The following is a 12,422-nucleotide window of genomic DNA, read 5'->3' on the forward strand; positions in this document are numbered from 1 at the left end:
CAAACTGCTTTCAATTGAAGATACCAGCATACCGTAGTATTTCTTATTAACAATGAATAAACAAATCCCCCCCCCCCCCCCCCCATGGATAACTATTATAACGGCATTTATTCTTTGCAAAGAGAGCAACAATAATAAAAATAGAGAGAGAAGGAAAAATACAGTCGCCATGGCAATATACTGTCATTAAAGAAATCTTTGAACCTGTCGAGAAATCAAACACCAGTAATCCCGGTTCCTGAACCCCCTATACAATGCTTTTACCATCACTCAATCAATACCAGGATTAAGCCCTCAGTGCAAACTTTCTACAAGCTCTATTCTCTCAATGGCTTCCTATTTTAGGAAGGAGGAAAAAAAAATCCTGTTATCTTTCTGTCTCCTAAGTTATTGATGAAAATCTATCTGTTTTGGAGCAACTGACAGAGAAACTCAACTCCAAAGAACAACATGTGCAGATAACAAATTAATACATTTCCAGGTAGTACTACAAGGCCGGAGTTTACTATACTATTGAGAAACTGACACTAATTTCAATGAAAGCAAGAGAGAAAAAAATACAATGAAAAAGATTAATTCTGCCTCTAGCAGCTGAACATATATTTTTTCAAGCTCATACATTGCAATAATGTCACAACATTTCCAAATCATAATTTATTAAAAAAAAATTGAGCAGTTTAGCCAGAATTGAATATAACTTGTAACACATGAACATAATCTTTAAAGACCTCTCCTAGCTACCATTCCTTGCTTTATATTTGCTATTGAACAATGCCCCTCTCCCTGACTGTAAGGACTGACCACAAAACCTGTTCAAACAGGTCAACATGAGGTCAGAGTCTTTCTTTTATCTGGTCAGTAGGTGGATGATAAACCTCTTAAAAATGTTCACACTGAAATACCACCCGGCCTTCCCAGGCATCAAGTACACCTGAGCAGATCACACATACACTATGGGAGCAATCTATTTACGATAATTCATTGTCCTTGTATATCGGGAATCAGGAGGACAAACATGTGAATCGGTCCAATGTATTCTTTTATACGTAGATAAAAAAAATTAACCATTGACTGGTAATTTGGCCTCGATAGCTTGGTAATGCAAATGCCTGGTGTATACTAATGAACATCACATACTACTGTAACATAGAAACAAGAGACATATAACCTTCAAATTACCTCTCCAACTATTATATGTATCAAGTTCATTGAGCATGTTGAGACAAAGGCTTAGGAAACGATTACTTGTTTCTCATGTACCTGACAAAAATTTCTCCCAAAACTCCCCTTATAATAATAAGATGCAAAATGATGTTTTTTGAAACCCTACATTAACACTGAAAACATATGCCTGTTAAAAAATGCATTCACTGATCTCATGATTAACCACAAAACTTCTGCTTTCACAAATTGTCGGATCTTATGCAACCAGACTTCCTAAACCGGAGAATCTAACAAATGTAGGAGCCAGAATGGAACCAGGTCCGACTTCAGATGACAAAAGGAACAAAGCCGGTTTATTTGTGCTCAGTCTTGCACAATGGTAAAGGCAGGTTGACACAGCTTTGCCCTCAGAACAGTCACCAAACGGTACACAATTAAAAGCCCTACTTGACTTTTTTGTCAATTAACGTACAAGAAGGGATTTCAAATTAATGTCTTCCTGACATGATAAGAATGCCAAAGCTTGGCAAAATTCATTTAAATACTTTCAGCCTGAATCTTATGGCTTTACCAATGAATCCCATATTTACAAAATCTATTTAAGGAAACACATTTGTCTCTATATCTATACAGTACCAACAAGGTAACTATGTCCCACTATATTACATATTGTCATTATTGTGTCACTTAGCTTTGATTGGATAACTGACCCACTTATTTAAGCTAACCAATAAGGATGTTCTATGCAAGTTTCCTTCTCAGGGCTTTTAACTTAAGGAACTTTTTCTTGCATACTCAAGTTGTAGATTAGATAATGGAATAATAAGGAAACAAAAAGGATACACTTCCTGGAAGAAGTCAATATGAGGTGGTTGAAGAATGTCCAGTGATGATAGTACCTGAGAACAAAAGAAAAGAAGTGTAATTACAGGATCTAACTATCCTTCTTCCTGGGCTTTTTCTTTCAAAGCTTCCTCATCCTTGTGTCAATTACTCAGTACAAATGAATGCATATGGAGAATGTAGCTATGAAGCTACTGTAGTAAGACATTTTTATTCCAGACAAATTCTACCTTACTCAAATACACTGAAATATGTGCATATGTATCATACCAAAAGCACTGATTAAAATATGTGTCTAGTATGTATTATATCAAAAGCACTGATTAAAACATACACATGTATCGGTTTCAGATCTGAAGTCTGACCTATTAGTGGTTATAAATGGCCATTGTACAACTGTTAATTGGTCAGCCTGTCTTGAGTGTATTGGGGTTGAAAGGTCACTGTGGTGACAGACTTTCTCTGGTGACAGTTTTATTGCAACACTCTTCCCAATTTGTCATTAAGTGTACACACTTATTGAGCCATTCACTAATTACAAGAACCATTTCCTTGCAATAAAGTTAATTACACAAAATCCTCCATCAGCAAATACTTTACAAACAAGTTTTATTTCCCTTCCAATGGAACGAAAAAATCAAGAGAGGGTTCAAAAACTATTCCTTTTAATGACCTATATTTTCAATTAAATTAAAAACTACAGGATATATACATGAATAGATTTCAAGAAATTAGAATTTTGATATATGTCACAAATTGCTCATAGATTGGAGCAGCAAACTTCGTCTGAAGTGCGTCATAACCTTTGTAGTGTTAAAAATTTTGCACCTGAATTCAGGTGACATCAAATGGAAGGTCGTGTCTCCTATCAGCTTACACCCTGTCTGAACTTTCCTACTTAATGATAGCTTTCACATCTTGGGTCTACAACACTTATTCCACTTCACTTTCAGAATTCTTATAAATATAAATTTTGATAAGATAAAAAAGCTATTTTCAAATTGTATCTACATTTTAACTTGTGCAGTTCAAGAATAACTAAATACCTGGAATTTTTGCATGCCAAGCATCCCCCCCTTTAAAATTGGATGTGATGTGACAAAGCCTTATGAACAGTCCAAGTTGTTTATGTGGATTAATTATGAATTGTCAACTAAGTATTAAATTGTAAAGCATTAATTAAAAAAGGTTACATAAACATGATAAACTACAATGAATTCACAATATACCAGATAGCAATCCCAAAGAATAATGAATAACTCAACAAAAGACTGAGTTTCTTGTTTTTTCTTTTTCAATATGAATCTCTAAATCAAAACTAATGATAGTGTTCTGATAAAATATATATTAATTATTATACATCATAGGATAACAGATGTCTATTTCCATTGCCTGTCAAATCTGATGAAGCCTTCCATGAACTTACATCTGGAAAAGCGTGTTTTTTAACACGCAAAAGTTTGATAACAACAACAAAGAAATGCTAACAGACATAATGATCCACAATGATTTATTCTACAAAAGAAGTATATGTTGCTGCGTTTAAAAAGAACTCTGCCTGCTGAATCAAAAGTCATTTTTTCCCTTCACGCTTATACAAACAAAGAAAGTATGGTTTTTAATTGCATGTAAGAGTTCATTATCCGCAAAATGTTATCTGATATTTTAAAATAAGGCAATCACTCAGAAATACCATACTAGTTCAAGTGACAGAACTAGGTCAGATGTGGCCAATGACCTAATAAAGGTTGTGTTTTAACGTCTGCCTAATATTCGCATCATTATCTTGCGAAACTGATTATTCTTTAGGAGTAAATTACATGCTCCAGTGAACAACGCGCTTCAGTACTCACATTGTCGTTCTTGAAATGACACAACATCCGTAACTCTCTGTACACTCTCTTGCAGGACACAAGATTCTGGAATACGTTGGGCATCTTTTTAAGGGCCACCCTCTTCCCATCTCTAGGATCAGTCACTGACCTATTGAAACAAAGGAGAAAATGAGTACATGTAACAATTAATCTGGTACTTTAAAAATAGATTTACACAAAATAACATACTATGTCTAAATAGAAATATCAGTTCAAAAATCTATTCATGTACATGCTGGTGCCTGAAAATGTCAACATAAATACTTGTTAATGATATCCCATTGGCATATAGTATAATGGATCACAACCATTCACAATGAAATAGAACATTTATCATCTCAATAGACTCAAAATAAAAATACTCAACACAGACCCTTTGTCCCTTAATTTAATTGTCAAAGAGGATATATCCTGGAAAAAGCACCAATTAAACTTAATTTTGGTTTTCAGGAAGTTGAGCTCATTTTATGAAGACTATAAAACATAGAGCACAGTAAATTATCCATCAGAAAGACTGAGGTAGCCATGGGGTTGGGGGAGTGTTGTCGGGGTAGCCATGGGGTTGGGAGACAGACCATAGTTGACGGGATAGCTATGGGGTTGGGAAAGTGTTGCATGTCTTCATTTGACTTGTTTCTGGTATCTAAATTAATTTCCAAACTACCAAATATCATTGACCTTGTTAAGGTCAAAAACAAGAATACATGATCATCTATTACTGTACAGAAACCAACAAATTCATTTCTGACCTTGAAACAGATCTGTCAAGGATAACATGTCCTATTTGAGTTTAAAGGCAAAAAAAGAAATGTTTGCATGTCTGTATTATAAATAGACCTCATCGTTATATGATAAAATTTTTAGCATTCTAAATATATATTTTGAATTACAAATCCATGATGAAGCACATGCTGTGCATCATATCAAAAGTAGATTGTTTTAGTTTATATATACCATATTTATCATTTGTAATGATTCTAGCAAAGTCTGTCATTTTCACTATGAAAATTAAGGAAATTCAAAAACTATATAATTTTTATAATTGGCAATAAAAATAATAATTCATGTTGAGAAAAGTTTATTCAGTCAATATCTGATCTATATGCATAATTTTAGTAATTTCTCCTTAAATTCCCATCCGTTTGAAAAAAATAACATTAAGGACAGTTGACCCACTAATATTCCTCTCCCTTCCAACCCCAAAACTTATATTGCAAGGCCTAAAGAAAGCATTTATTATTTTTGGCTTTCTCGGGGCACAGGGAATAATCTTCAGTGTGTCTAGACATAACACTCTTCCTCTGGAGATATGATGGAATACAACATTCCTCTCAGAATGTATGGACGTGTATACGTGTGAAGAATCTAGTTCACATACTGACATTATTACCCTACGCGGTACAGCTGGCTAGAGAAGAGCTAATCCCCTGAGTGAATCAAAAAAAATCACACTGCTCAGCAGGGAATATGCTTTTAAAGCATAATACTTAACCCCCTCTTTAGTTTCTCAACGGCTGTCATCCCATACCTTGACAATATACGCATTCCATATTATACTATCGAAGTGGGGGACAATATATTGTCAAATTATGATATGAAAGTGTGAAGTATATATTATCATGTCGGATAAAATGATGAAAAAATAAATCTTATGAAAAACAATGATTTACTTTTTCTAACCACTTAACATAATCTTTTGTCTGAATAAACAAAAATGATTATTCATACTTATATCTGAGTAGGTGGGTAGTATTTACCAGAGTATGACGTAAATAACAAAAGTACATACATGTAATAAGTACAAACAACACTGCCTTTCCTTCTCAACAGATAATTAAATTCAATATCTTAATAAAAACAGTGCCATCTGAATTCAAACACATCAAATGTATCATTCCTTTTTTCATACGTTCCTGTAATGTAATAATGTTTTGACAAATGTCTTAGGGCTTTATGATGTCTTTGTTTAGCCTAAGGACGTGCCTGTCAATGAACAGCTGATCTCCGCAACATGACACAAAGAAATATACGATGAAAATATTTTTACCGTTCCAAAACCATAACAAACTTTCTTTTTATAATGTCCTTATAAACTTTTTTAAGAAATTATAGATCAAGGAATAAATGATTGATTTTCTACAGGAAACAATGATTTCGTGCTTTCCGTGAACAGACTTGTACTGGGGAACAATAGGGGGCAGAAAATTTCCTACTCACCAAACGACACCGAATGCCCCATAACCTATGGGTCTATCCGGCTGAATATCCTGGGGTGGTACGACTTGGTAGTAGGGTACAGCCACAGCAGCCGTCAGAATGGCTTGTTGAGAGGGGGCCGGGGCAGGTCCACCCTGAAATGCCATTATGTGACGTGCGTGTCGGTGGCTCACAACCGCCATATCTTTCATTGAGTCCAGTAAGGTGTCCGCACGTTTCCGTGATCTTAGTACGCTTTTACGATTCTATCATTTCCTTTCTCTGCACATTCACGTAGATGGGTATCTCTCCTGTACACCTGGAGAGTTTGAGGTGCTAGTTTGAGTTAAAACTTGGACATAAAAACAGTTTTCAACTGGTGTAGTGGGCTCTCTGACTCACACGCGGAGAGCTCTCAGCACACAAAGAAGTCACGTGACAACGCAAAACCTTTTCCCAGGATGCTATATTCCAGGTCAAAGGTCAAGAAAACATTAGAGAATTTATCTAGTGTCATGTTAATTTGAATGAAAAATAATTAATCATACTTAACTAATCACTTTTTGATATTAAATAATCACAAATCCGAGTGCATTATAACGATAAAACGACATAATATGCAAAATAAATGTAATAAGTTTAATTATCAAAGCACGTGGCAATTCTAAAAATAACAGGACAACGCCCCCTTAACTTTTCCAAATCGGAAGTCTTGACTAGGAGAATTTTAGACAAAGAAGGGTATTTGGTGCATAGCCCATGTTTCATCAAGAACTATGTAAGAAAAGTTGGCAATTCATATTTGTCAGCATGTTTTGCAATTCATGTAGATATTGAATGAACCCTGATAAGGTCATTTGCATGGATCAAAATCTACTTAACATATTCGACTAAACACTTATTTTAATACCCATTTTTAGCTTTAAAAAAAGGATTCAATCAGAAACGGTTCTTGTCCTTTTAATATAATGTAATATTTATCATTTATATGTACAATGTTATCATGAATATATATGACTTGCAATTAGTGTAAAGTTAATATAGAAAATCAAGTACATGTAACTTTACTCTAGTTCATTAATTATTATTGACTTGGTAGAATTATAAAGATTGATAAATCCTTTATGTAACTTGTCAAAGTTAATCTGTCTTTTTGAATTGCGGTAATTTAATTGTAAAGATATCTTAATTCATTGAAAATCCTTGTAATGCAGTTGGATGAAATCAATGTGTTGAAAGATTTTGTCACCTTTCATGGGAACATTAATCTGAAAGAAATATGTTATCTAAAATTTTTCTATCTTTTTGATATCAGAAAAAAAACTTTGACACTATTATTTTTTTTATATTAAAAAGTAACATTTAATAATAAGTATAATTCAATAAATAATCCTGTATGTTTGATAACATATGAAGTTCATCATTCTGAAATTCCTTGTAAACAGTGAAAGTGTGAGCATCTTTAGCTGTGTCTGACCACTACTTTTGCATTTGATACTCTAATCAGGATCTAATGTGTGGCATGCCATTCTCAGAACTCTATCAATGCAATTTATTCACTGTCCATTTTGAAAAAAAAGAGTATATTATATTCCTCAATTAACTGTGTAAAAAGAATTATTATTATTAGTAACAATGTTAATGTCAACATGATAATTTTTATATTTAATGCTTAATCTAATCCTTAACCTTCATTATTATGTACTGGAAAAGAAATTCTGGCATTTGATAACCTTTTCAAGTATATTGTTTATATTTATTTATGAATTAGAATATTATATTTAGACACATGGGTGAGAAGTATATGGTCGTTAAAAGTGCAACAAAACTTTATGTCCAAGATTTATAGGTTAAGATATTCAACTCGGGGAAACATTAGGCATGAATGACAACTCTAGGTAACGGTCACAAGACGTGCACACAACACACACAAAAAATCAAGTGCTTTTAATATATACAAGATTTTTTGTTTATGTGAATCCCACGACTGCTTTTCATATGATCAGCTCTTTCATTATTTCTACTTTCTATACCTCTCTTTAAATCCAAAAAACTTTTCTTGAAGAAATTCAGAGTAAAAATATGTACATGTATATCACTCTTCGAACGGACGGACAGTAAGAAGGGAGCTAGGGCTCATAGTTATAAGTATTGCAGGTTAATGGACAATTACTTTGAGAAAATGGCCATCTGTTATTTTATTTTTTCACAAATTCAAAAAAGACAGAATAAATGAATTCATTAATTTTTTTTTTCTCGAAGCTGCAAATTTTACATGTTGCTGTATACCTGCTACCATTGTACATATTAATTAGCTTTCCTCTACTTTTTGTGTGGGTAAAAGAACACTTAAATTGTGAACAAAAGTAAACACTTTTAAGAATTTCTTATTTACAGTAATAAGATGCATAATTAGCCCCCCCCCCCCCCCCAAAAAAAAAATAAAAAAAATAAAATTGAAAACCGTTTTGTGGGGATGATGTAGAATCTTCAAGACTGATAGAGTTTTCTCCCTTTATATAAGCAATTAAGCTATAGTCCAGTGCAGCTCTTATATATATACTGGCTAACTTCAATATGAATTAACAATTAAATATTGATAAAGTTTCTTTGAATTGTTAAAAAAGAAATATCAAAAGTAGGTCATAGAGGCCTCATTTTGGGACTCTGTATTCATCTGTAGTCCAATTTTCTGAGGTCTTATCTTGAAATATTTGAGCATGCAAACAAATTAATTCATTTTTTATTGATATCAATATGTACATGCTGTTGCTTATGAGGATACCATGTACCTTAACTAAAAAGCATTGCATTATTTTTAAATCAAAATTGTGTTCATAAGAATTAAAGGTTTGGTCGAAATAAATATTTTCTTTGAAAGATTTATTTTGAATCTGCTGTTCCAACTTTTGAATTAAAAGGGCGCATTAGAAAAAGGTTGATCATACACAAAACTGAGGTAATTTTATCACAAAATAATGGTTAAGTGAAGAATAGGTGATACGTAAATTAAGTCATGCAAGGTCAGAAAATATCACATTTTAATTGTTTTCACCCTTATTTATCTTTGTTTGGAGTTGCTAAAAATATATCTTTAATACCGGTAGTTTTTCTGGAGTAAGCTAAATGCAAAATGAGGAAAACTTTGATCAATGTAATAGAAAAGGCAAAAAAGAAAAAATAGAATGTAGTTGATTTATTCTAACCAATATTTTTTGTATGAAGTCTGATAAAGAAATCTGAATCTGTTTCTTTGAAACTGTTCTTTGAAACTGGATCTAAGCTTGATGCAAAATTGATGAGCACAAAGATAGAACAGCAGTATCTAAATTAAAGATTCCAGGCACAAGAAAATGATAAACACAGGTGAAATACATGTACATGTAATTCAGAGGAATTGAAGACAATATATTTTCCTTGGACCACCTTTTAAAATTATTTGCTTGCCCATGATCTTCCAATTTGAATGATTTTTGTAATGTATGGTAATTAAAAAGTTTTTATAATTAAGGAATGAATTCAATGTTTATTTGTTTTATACGATATAAAATGGTTTGGGGCAGTTTACGCTTTATAAACCACGAAGCGATTTATAAAAAAGCGTAAACTGTTTCAAACCATTTTATATCGTATAAAACTAATAAATATTGAATTCATTGCTTATAATTTAATTTTTTTACTCTGCACTGTAGATAAAAACGGTCATTTGACCTTTAAAATGACGAAAAATTGTACAAAATTCAAACGTAACATCAGGCGTATTGTTTTTGACGTTAGTCTTACTATGACGTAGGCAACATTCTTTATATGATATAAAATAATATTAATAAATCAGAGAGCGTGTTACAACCAGAATTAAATTATTGTGTCTTGAAGGAAAAAAGTGTCTCATGTAAGAAAATTTAAAAAAAATATAGTGCAAGTTTTCTTTGAAATTGTCTTTGAAAATTGACGCAAAAGATTTCCAAACCTTTAAGTAATGAGATAATTAACTAATTTTCTTTGTTTCTTCCTAAAAACAATGCGTTATGGGATTTTGTTTGGGTGAGAATCTTTTGCTTTATAAGACTAATGTAGATCTTTGATTTGTAGCATTAGCTAAGGTGAAACAAAGAGGAAAACTATGAATTAATTTCATGATTGTACAGTTATTCCTGATTTGCATCCTCATAGAGAATTCCCTCCTTCATTTTTAATACTCACATTGCTATGCTAAACTTATGGATACTTTTGTACACTGGTGATGTGTCTACCTGTGGAAACCTTTAACTGTGGCCAGTGCAAACTGGTTTGTAATTAATTAATATGCTAGTTAAATGTCAATTATAGTGTTATAAATATTGTGTACTGCTGTCCAGAAACTATAATCAGACGTCAAAAGTACCAATGATTTGCATGTTCCCTGCAGGCATACCTTTACGCATGTTTTTGTATCTCATTAGGTGTAGCAAATCTGATTCAACTAAAAACCCGACACTGATCCTCATAGCCTCTCTCTATCTACGAACACAGACTTACGACCCGCTATGGTAAGAAGTCCCTGCCCCCAGGCAGAGAGTATAATTCAAACTGTCTTCTTGTGAGGTAAATATCATTTTCCTAGCTGCTCTCTTTCCTTTTTTTTTTGTGTTACGAAGTTTTTGTTGCAAAAAAGTCAAGTTATTGATTTTTCTGATGGAGACCACTGTATAGCTGTCACTCCGATGAAAGGTATGTTGTCATTGATATTGAAAAATATTGATTTATGATTTCTTTAATTAGTGTGTAAATCAAATGAATAACTATAAGCGTATCATGTTTATTTGTCAGCTGGGTCATCTAGTGGTTATATATAAATATATATGTATATAATATGGATTAAATGGATGTATTGTGGATGCAAGTTAAGGTAGAACTAGTGCACATATTTTAAGTGACATATATCACATATACATTGTAAATATATGTCTACATATGGTATATGGAGTACTTATAATTTCCTTTAACCAACAATCCAACAAATGCAGATTAAAGTCATGTCTCTAACTGATTATTCAGCCATCAAAAAGTTCCAAGTTTAATTATGTTCTGAGTTAATATCTTGTCAGATTAGCTTGACAATTACTGGAAAATAACAAGTATTTATGTCATTTTTTGTCCTTATCCTTAATCTGCATATATATAAAGAAGACGAATATGAGAAGACCTTTGCACTTCAATGATTTGGTCATTTGTCCTATCAGATTAAGTTTATATTCTAGTGAATAATTATTCTCTTAATTTAATCTGTAAAAAAAAAAATCCTGTTTTAATTGTCATATATCTGGATTTGTTTCTACTCGATATTGACGATAAACACGCTACTATGAAGTCTGAAATCTGAGAATCTGTCCAGATGTTAGTGTTTTCCTAATCCTGGATGAAAGATTCTGCAAACATATTCATTATCTGAGGGCAGGTCTGTACCAGACAGTTCAAAAGGAGAAGATTTTGAAAGTTTAAGACAGAATAAACTCAAATTTTGCTTTATTTTATTCCAACTTGGCAAAAACATGTAGGCCTCAGGGAACATCTGTTGGGAAATAGCCGGTACTTTATTAGAAAGGTTTAGCTATGTTTCATTATAGTAACATTAGATGCTGATGTATTGCATTTGAAGGTGATCCATTAATGTCGAAATATTTTGGGGCTGAATTTAGTATTTACAATATTTCATGTAGATCTTGTTACAGTAGAATTTAGATAATATATAGCAAAGTACTAGGGACCAGTGGATTTAATTTGCTTCATCCATTATATGTAATATAATTATTACATGTAATAGGTAATGATTTTATATAAGTTAACAATGGCCATTAAATTGATATTTAATGGTTTGGCAAATATTCACAAATTAACTATCCTTTCCTTCCCTTTTCCCCCCTCTCTCAAATTATACAATAGAATAAGCAAAGAGATCTACTTTCCAAACATATGGCTGGGATAATTACTTTGATTGGCGATCCTGCTGTTGTGCATTATGAGCTCTGTGTTGAGTTGTGTGCTTTAAATCAAATTAAACTTTACAGTTTAAGAGAGAAGGATGATCAGGCACCATGGAGTGCAGGACAGCTGTGTTGGTGTGAGAACTGTAACGTCTTGGTGGAAATTGAGCTAGTTTGGCAAGCGTCGGCAAAGAGCAGGCATTGGCAATGTTAACAAGTGCTCAGTAAGAGCAACTACCCAGTGAGCTAACTCTCCATCTCCATCTCTGCTTGGACAAATTCAGCACTGTAATATCATTGGAGCCACCTGTGCATGAAATTCTGAACATTATTCTGGTAAATATTTATCATTGTTTTTTTTTCTGCACATTAGTTTATGCGT

The 12,422-nt window shown here is 32.8% G+C and overlaps 2 protein-coding genes across 4 annotated transcripts in view; one reads left to right on the forward strand and one right to left on the reverse strand.

Annotated features, from left to right (window-relative positions):
• LOC128190364 (serine/threonine-protein kinase NLK-like) overlaps positions 1–6,509 on the reverse strand; it is a 15,979-nt gene extending 9,470 nt beyond the window's left edge. For all 3 annotated transcript variants that reach the window (XM_052862387.1, XM_052862389.1, XM_052862390.1), the window contains exons 1-3: positions 6,099–6,509; positions 3,861–3,990; positions 2,008–2,063 (exon numbers count right to left, since the gene is read on the reverse strand). In XM_052862387.1, coding sequence (XP_052718347.1) covers positions 2,008–2,063; positions 3,861–3,990; positions 6,099–6,289 — 377 coding nt within the window. In that variant the 5' untranslated portion in view covers positions 6,290–6,509. The remainder of the gene's footprint in view (positions 1–2,007; positions 2,064–3,860; positions 3,991–6,098) is intronic.
• Positions 6,510–6,766: 257 nt separating this feature from the next.
• LOC128190375 (carboxypeptidase D-like) overlaps positions 6,767–12,422 on the forward strand; it is a 34,393-nt gene continuing 28,737 nt past the window's right edge. Inside the window, 3 exon segments of the mRNA XM_052862403.1 lie at positions 6,767–6,855; positions 10,520–10,661; positions 12,125–12,376. The gene's annotated coding sequence lies outside the window, so the exon portion shown is untranslated.

This window comes from Crassostrea angulata, chromosome 6 (genome assembly GCF_025612915.1).
Source record: "Crassostrea angulata isolate pt1a10 chromosome 6, ASM2561291v2, whole genome shotgun sequence".
Classification (NCBI taxonomy): Eukaryota; Metazoa; Mollusca; class Bivalvia; order Ostreida; family Ostreidae; genus Magallana; species Magallana angulata.